Below are 8,529 nucleotides of genomic sequence, written 5' to 3' on the forward strand. Positions count from 1 at the left end.
TTGGGTGGTATCAAATTACATTGGAATGTACAGTATGTAAGAAAGCGCCCTGTCAGCTTTGAGTTGACGCTGGATTCACGCAGGTGGAGAGTGCGACACCTGCTGGTGAGTCTATGGTCATTTCTTTTGTGTGTTTCAGTGACTCAGGACTTTGCATTCATTCGGTGGACAGCACTCAACACAACTGACACAAATGTAAGCCAATTTATTACATATTTATTAATTCCATCCATTTTAGTGTTCTGAAATCCTGAATACAGGTTACAGGGCAAATGTGCTGACTAATATTTGCATAAGCTTAGATGCTAGTGAAAGTTTTGGCAGGCTACTAACAGAAATTTAGGCTTTGGGATATTATATTAAAATGACGAATGAACTCATAATTCAAGAAATTACAGCACCACACTACTATAGGACATGAAAATTGTATCATTGTTACAAATAATTTTTAATAGGCCTACATTTCATTCATAGACCTTTGATTTCACATTTACAAGTAAAGATGATGCCCATTCGTTTATTCATAATCTATTTTTCCAGTATTGCTCTAAATATTTATTGCTGTAAGTTATGCTATGTTTCCTAATATATTAATAGTCTGCCAAACTGGTTGCTAATTAGAGAGGCAATAACAGCGGTTATGGATTGTAATTATGACTTTATGGATAAACTATTTCATCCATCTTTTTGTGCGTATAGGTTTAGGAACAGAGCTCCCGTCCGTACTACGAGGAATGAAGTGCTGAATTATCAGCAGGTTCTTTAGCTGATGGATTTCAGCTTCATCCAAGGGTTGGTGCCTCTGACCTCTAAAGGTGCATCATTGTAGAAGATGTGGTTGCACAAATCCTCCAGTGGGGGCTCTGGATCAGAGGTAGCAAACTGTGCTGCTTCTTCTATCTCCTTACGAATCTCAGCATCAATGTCCTGTCATGGTTCCAACAACATAACATGGTGATACAGTTGGTGTTAACCCTCTAGTATTCATTAAGTACCTGGTAATGCATCAAGTACCTTGATCTCTTCCAGGCTAGCCATGTTGTTACTAATCATACGATCCTTCAGCATAGTGATAGGGTCACTCTTACTGCGAACATCCTGAATCTCCTCACGTGTGCGATAACTAAGAAGAGAAAAGCACGGATTTAGAGTACAGAAAATTGTGAGCTCACTGAAATGATGCTCAAACTACCTAAAACTAAAGAGGAAGGACTGTGATTATGGAGGTTAGCAGATGAGGATAGGGTTTTAAATGAACCGAGGAAGGATGAGCGCCTGCCATGGGGGGAAGGTTGAAGGTCAACCTCACCTGACCCCAGGATCGCTCATGCTGTGGCCGTGGTAACGATATGTCTGGAGCTCCATTAGTATGGGACCCTGAAGAGCACAGGCCAAACATTTGCCCACCAGTCACAGACCGGATCTCCCAACAATCACTTTCGTTTACAAAACTAGCCTGTGCTTAAAGGAAAAGTTCCACCCAATACGAACATTTGCTGTAAATTTACTCACCCTCAAGACATCCAAGATGTAAATGAGTTTGTTTCTTCATGGAAAAAGATTTGGAGAAATTTAGCATTACATCACTTGCTCACCAATAGATCCTCTTTAGTGAATGGGTGCCGTCAGAATGAGAGTGCAAACAGCTGATAAAAACATTGCAATAATCCACAAGTAATCTACACGTCTCCAGTCCATCAAAAATCCAAGAATTTCAAAGGGCATCTGGCTAAAATACAACTCCATAATGTTGCTTTCTCCAGTGAAAAAGTCATTTAATCTGAATCAGGAGAGAAATATACACAGATCAAGCACAAAGCACAAACAGTTTTAAACAAATATGTTGGTGGATTTTGATGTAAGATGACTTTTTCCACTGGAGGAAACTGTTATTATGGATTATTGTGGTATTTTGACCAAAAGATTGAAGTTAAAATTTCTTTATGATACATTTGTTTATCACAAACATGCAGCTTTTTACTTCACAAGACATAGTTTTAGTCATAGAGTCTTGTGGATTACTTGTGGATTATTGTGATGTTTTATCATCTTTTTTGACTCCCATTCTGATGGCACCCAATCACTCTAGAGGATCCATTGGTGAGCAAGTGATGTAATGCTACATTTCTCCAAATCTGTTCTGATGAAAAAACAAAATCTACATTTCGTACAGCCTGAGGGTGAGTACATTTTCAGCAAATGTTAGGGTGAACTACTCCTTTAAAGGGTTAGTTCACCCAAAAATAAAAATTAGCAAATAAATTACTCACCCTTAAGTAATCCTAGGTGTATATGGCTTTCTTCTTTCAGACGAATCCAGTCGGAGTTATATTAAAAATTGTCTTTGATCTTTCAAGCTGTTTCAAGGCACTCGGCGGGTGTTGCATGTATCAGTCCAAAAGAAGTTAAATAAAAAGTGCCCGGAAGCGCAGGGGAGAGATCAAAACAAAACAACGGTCAAGAATAAGTAGTACAAAATGAGGATTTGTAAAGAAGAATGTCGGAGGATTTCGATATAAGCCAAGAGGAGACTGGTTTTCCTTTGCTAAAGTAAGGAAACTTTGCTTTCTTTGCTCCTGTTAACAAACGTTGGTTTTCACGAGACTCACCAGTGCATGCGCAACGCCGACCTCATACCTCATTAGCCCGGAGCTGCTTCCGTGTACAACTGTTGGCGCAAGCTACATTAAAGTGATTATTACGTTTTGAATATGGATATATTTTCTTACAAAAACGCATCGATTCACTACAGAAGGCCTTTGTTCACCCCCCGGAGCCGTGTTAGACAATTTTTTTATGGATGGGCGCTTTTTATTTAACTTCTTTTGGACTGATGCATGCAACACCCGCTGAGTGCCATGAAACAGCTTGAAAGATCAAAGACAATTTTTAATATAACTCCAACTGGATTCGTCTGAAAGAAGAAAGTCATATACACCTAGGATGACTTGAGGGTGAGTAATTTATGGACAAATTTAAATTTTTGGGTGAACTAACCCTTTAAATCTATCACCTCTCCTTGACTTGTTAAGCAAGTAAAATATGTCACTTTTCTTTTACCTTTCCAGATCTGCAGTAATCTGCCGCAAACCTGGTTGCCTCTCTCACGCTGAGAACATCCATACCATCCACCTGGAGAAAACAAAGAAACAGGCTTGACTTATTTGCTCATTTGCTTGGCTGGTGTACCTTTTATGTACTTCTGTATACATTTGCATGCACTAGTGAACATAAAAACAGGATGAGGCAGCTAGAAAAACTAAAAACAGAAAGAAAAAAAAAATACCCTCAGACCAGGAATGTAGTCTCCTCTCTTGTAATAATCTGTGCTGGCTGAGGCCCGTTCCACTGATGTCCCCATGCCATATTTATTATTCTCACAGATGAAAATACAAGGGAGATGTATGTGTGTGGATTTATATATACATAATAAAAATCCACAGAACACACACATATATTATGCAAACAAAAACTTTTATATTGGATGCGATTAATCATTTGACAGCACTAATTCAGATTCATTTGGTATTTTTTAGTTACAGTCCATTTTGGATATGTAAGAAGTTCTCTCTCAGCTGAGCTGAGAATTAAAATTCTGTCATTAATTTCTTAACCTGGCGTTCCAAACCCGTTCATCTTCAGAACACAAATTAAGATATTTTTGATGAAATCGAGAGCTCTCTTAGCCTCCATAGACAGCAACGGAACTACCAATTTCAAGGCCCAGAAAGGTAGTAAGGACATCGTTAAAATAGTCCATATGACATCAGTGGTTCATCCCTAATTTTATAAAGCTATGAGAATATTTTTTGTGCACAAAGAAAACAAAAATAACGATTTTATTCAACAATTTCTTCTCTTCCCTGCCAGAATTCAATGTGCGTTCACGACAGTACCACGACATATACGTGTGAACTATCCCTTTAAATTTAAAAATCAACAACAGGAGGCAAACTATGCAGTTCAGTTGCTATTTATATACAGCTATACATAAACACTGTCGTTCAAAGTTTTTTACTTGTTAGTTTTTTAATGGGCTTTCTTATGTATTTGAAAGAAGTCTCTTAAGCTCACCATTGCTGCATTTTTTGATAAAAAAATAAATATGCCAGAATTCAATGTGCGTTCACGACAGTACCACGACGTATACGTGTGAACTATCCCTTTAAATTTAAAAATCAACAACAGGAGGCAAACTATGCAGTTCAGTTGCTATTTATATACAGCTATACATAAACACTGTCGTTCAAAGTTTTTTACTTGTTAGTTTTTTAATGGGCTTTCTTATGTATTTGAAAGAAGTCTCTTAAGCTCACCATTGCTGCATTTTTTGATAAAAAAATAAATATGGTAAATATTGTGAAATAATTTTACAATGTTATTAAAGTACATGTTTTTTGTTTTAATATATTATCAGATGTGATTTATTGCTGTGATGTTTTTTTTTAGCAATCATTACTCCAGTCCTCAGAGTTGAATATCCTTTCAGAAATCATTTGAATTAGTGCTCAAGGCACAGCATTGTAAAATAACACTTAATGAGGCTGTAGATTCAGCAGAAATGTGGTGTAGACCACAGGCAGGGTAAAAGATCATTCTTGGGGTTTTAAGAATCAGGATGGAGATTGAGATTATTCAAATGCAGACTGTATTCTTTTGGAAAATCAAGATCTCTGATAAACTGCAGGATTTCTATTTTAATGCAGCTTTATGAAGAAAGTCCTCACCTGTGAGCTCTGCCATGATCTCTTTCACAGACACACCTCTGGTGTAGGTGTATCCATGACCCCTATATGCTGTGATCAGGTGATCCGTGGGATTGATACCAGCCTCAATGCCTACAGCACAGGCCTCCTTAGAGGTAGCAAAAATATAAATCATTTTACAGTGACTGTGTGTAAACAGCTATTATAGACTTACAAGGCATTCGGTTTAGTCTTACCTGGCCATCATAAAGATGACAGAATCCTCGTATGATCTTCTGCTTGTACAGCTGATCTGCCTTTAGCTCCATGCGTCTCATGGTCTGCATAGTGCGGTAGTACCTGAGTCCATCCTCTCTGGTGAGCACCGTCTGCACCGAAGGGCCTTCATCCAAGCGATGAAGGTCACATCTCTGAAATCAAACAAGTTCTTGAATGAACTAAGTTGTTTGTGCATGCTTTTAAGTTAATATGACAACTTTACCTTGATGTCAAAGCTGGCCTGAGGTGTCAAGGCAGCAAAAGAACGTGCTGATACCACAATTCCCGAGCCCTGGAGAAGAATAGAGTGCATTAATAAAACTGTGAAAAATTATTTTAAAACAGAAATACTGGCAGAATGCATTTAACTTGACAAGAACTGACTAAACATTGAAAACCATTATGTGGACCCACAGTGAAACGTGCCACAAATGTACCTAAAATAAACACACTAGCATTCATTTATTTAAAAGAAATTAATAGTTATATTCAGCAAGGATGTCTATAATTAATCAAAGTGGCAGTAAAGAAATATAAATTGTTACAAAAATATATATTTCAAATAAATGTTCAACTTTCTATTCATCAATAAATACTGAAAAAAAGTATCACAGTTTCCAAAAAAATATTAAGCACAACTCTTTTCAACAATGATAATAAGAAATGTTTCTTGAACACCAAATCAGCATATTAAAATGATTTCTGAAGGACCATGTGACACTGAAGACTAGAGGAATGATGCTAAAAATTCAGCTTTGCCTTCACGGTAATAAATTACATTTTAAAATATATTAAAATAGAAAATAGTTATTTTAAATTGTAATAATATTGCAGCAGAGATATATATATTTTTAAATCTTACCAACCTCAAACTTTTAAACAGTAGTGTATTTGGTTGGCAAATTATAATAACTAAGATAGATCAGTTATATTCTTAAAAAATTGTAATCATATATTTTTTAAATGAGCTATAAATAAATAAATAAAAATATCACTAACTAACTAACTAACTAATTAATACTGGGGTGGTTGTGCTGGTGTTTCTGGATCATTAAGGAGAAGTTAAGTGAGTGTAGAATCCAAACCTAATATCTTACCTCTGACACTGTTTGGGCACCCTATAAAACAAGCAAAAAGGTAGAAACATATTGCATTTACATACTGTAAATGAAACAAAGAATGATAACATAAATAGTAGAAAGACTACATATCAGAAAAAAACCACAATATTGTCCGTGTTGACATCCATGTCAGACCAAACAAATTATTATACCAATTCTCAGTTGCACTTGGACAGTGTCACAGAGTGTGAAAAGCTAAAAACAACCAATTATGACCATTTAACACAGAATAGAGTGACCAAATCAGGGAAGAAGCTGCAGTTTAATCAAGTCTGGTCAATTCAGTGGCTATTTCATTTACAGTAAACATGACTCTGCATTTACGGTACACCATCTACAAGGTCGATGAGACTACAGAGATCTAGTTTAGCCTCGCTAAATCTTTTAATGCCTCTAAGCTAAACAGAGCTTGAATCTTTCAATGCTCTGTCTCATTTACAGCAAACACATATACATTATAATACCTACATTTATTTTGGCACCACCCTTAAGTGCGTTTGCTATCACTGTCAGCATGTTCTGCATACTCCAAAGCCCAGCCTGAGTATGCAGGAGTGTTTCAGGAGGATCAGCCCCACACAGTGAGCTGAAGCCAGAAACACTCACACCAGCTCAGCATGGCCGAGGATTGGACTACACTCCGTTTCAAGAATTAAAGTTCAGTTTAACTGTGCACAACAACAGCAACAAAATAAAAATATTAAATAAATATTAAAATAATATATATTGAAGTAAAATAACAATTTTAAGTCATATTATGCACGTTTGTAATAATGTGACAGATACAGGTACATTTTTGTATTTGTATTTTGTAAAAATCAACATTAAAAAAATCAACAAATCAATTAATTAATTAATAGAAAAGCAACTCAGTCTGAGAACAGTCTGACAGAATGACTTGAAGACAGAATGATCCTTATGGGAAATTATTTATAACAGATATAACATAACAGATATAGACTGGATCTTCTTGCGCTTCGCAAATTAAGTTACTATATTTCTGATGGTTCTAGGAGTTATAAGCAGTAACAGGACTTTTATTTTGACGGTCAAGTTATTTTCGTACAAAATAAAACAGTGCCACTAAGCGGTAAAGAGCAGTTATAGCAGACTTAATGTTGTCTTTTCATGTATATGTTATTTCTCATTTTCACCCACCTGTTTGGTTATGCCCTCTAGTAATAAAAATATATAGACTCGATTTTTTAAATTATTTTGTAAAATGTTTGTTATATGATTTAATTATTAAAATAATGTAAAATAATAGCTTTTTTTATAATAATAACAATTTCCCCCCAAAGTATAACTGTTAAATTACAAACGAATACATAATACTCTGAATAATATTAATATTTGAAAATATGATGTTTTTTATTTTAATATTATTTTTCTGTCGTTTTTCTATCCCATGGTCATGGAAATATATCTTTATATCACTTCCAAACACATTTTGCCAGCATTTTGTTTTGTAGCCTATGGATTTTTGTTTCTCAGTGTGCAAATTTTACTATTAAAAAAAATCAAAAAATTGGAAGTAAACTAAAATGTTAAATATTTTTCCCAAACTTAATATTGCTAGGTGCAATGTGTAATATTTACATCGATCTATTGACAGAAATGCAATATAATATACATAACTATGTTTTCAGAGGTGTATAAAGACCTTACTTAATGAACCGTTATGTTTTTATTACTTTAGATTGAGCAATTTATATCTACATACACCGCGGGTCCCCTTACATGGAAGTCGCCACCATGTTTCTACAGTAGCCCTAAACGGACAAACTGCTCTTCACAGCGCGTTTCGTCACTTTGTTGTTCTTGCGAATAAAACACTGACACAATGAAGAACAAGTACATTAATATTCGCAATAACATCGATTTATTAAATAATTAAGTAAATATAATTCCTTAATTTACCTTTGTAAAGAAATCGCATTGCTCTCTGCTGTCTTTACCGACGACATCTTAGTCCTGTATCGGCCACCGTAGCTTCTCTAAAGGGAGGGGTGAGCGGGGGACTGAGCCGTTGGTTGCAATTCGCAACCTCACCGCTAGATGCCGCTAAAATTTACACACTGCACCTTTAAGTTATCGTTGAACTTTTAATTGAAAACAAAGGTTTATTTACATAATATGTATGCTAAATTTAGCTAACAGAATCAGCAGATTATTTAAATATAGTCCTTTATGATAAAATATGTCATAAGCGAAAAACCATAGACAGTTTCGAAACAGTTAAAAGCTGGGCATGATGTGTCCCTTAATACAGTCTATGTGTGATCCTTAATAAATATACAGAAATCTAACCAAAAACAAGCCGAAAGAAACCGCGTTGTAAACCCACCAAACGTACAAAATAGATTAATATCACAATAAAGCTAACATTAGTAATCGCAAGAGTAATATTTTGCACTGTATGAAAAAGCAGGCGCTTGTCTCCT

General features: G+C 35.5%; 1 protein-coding gene across 1 annotated transcript; it reads right to left on the reverse strand.

The window, feature by feature from the left end:
- Positions 1 to 205: 205 nt before the first annotated feature.
- On the reverse strand, positions 206 to 6,677 carry LOC107586777 (pyruvate dehydrogenase E1 component subunit alpha, somatic form, mitochondrial-like). Its single transcript, XM_016274297.1, has 10 exons — positions 6,554 to 6,677; positions 6,062 to 6,082; positions 5,188 to 5,256; positions 4,943 to 5,116; positions 4,705 to 4,854; positions 3,287 to 3,391; positions 3,061 to 3,132; positions 1,310 to 1,377; positions 1,015 to 1,123; positions 206 to 927 (listed from the first exon to the last, which is right to left on the reverse strand). Exons 1-10 carry the CDS (start codon positions 6,608 to 6,610, stop codon positions 763 to 765), a joined length of 990 nt encoding a protein of 329 aa, XP_016129783.1. The 5' UTR covers positions 6,611 to 6,677; the 3' UTR covers positions 206 to 762.
- Positions 6,678 to 8,529: the final 1,852 nt, after the last annotated feature.

This window comes from Sinocyclocheilus grahami, unplaced genomic scaffold (genome assembly GCF_001515645.1).
Source record: "Sinocyclocheilus grahami isolate Dianchi unplaced genomic scaffold, SAMN03320097.WGS_v1.1 scaffold85.1, whole genome shotgun sequence".
NCBI lineage: Eukaryota > Metazoa > Chordata > Actinopteri > Cypriniformes > Cyprinidae > Sinocyclocheilus > Sinocyclocheilus grahami.

Bases quoted from the DNA above. Each gene is read 5' to 3' on its own strand.
- LOC107586777 (XM_016274297.1), bottom strand. From the start codon at position 6,610: ATGCAGAACATGCTGACAGTGATAGCAAACGCACTTAAGGGTGGTGCC. The intron at 5,117-5,187 runs GTAAAGTTGTCA...GTTTGATTTCAG, and splicing joins AGGCCAGCTTTGACATCAAG to AGATGTGACCTTCATCGCTT. The intron at 1,124-1,309 runs GTGAGGTTGACC...TTCTCTTCTTAG, and splicing joins ATGAGCGATCCTGGGGTCAG to TTATCGCACACGTGAGGAGA.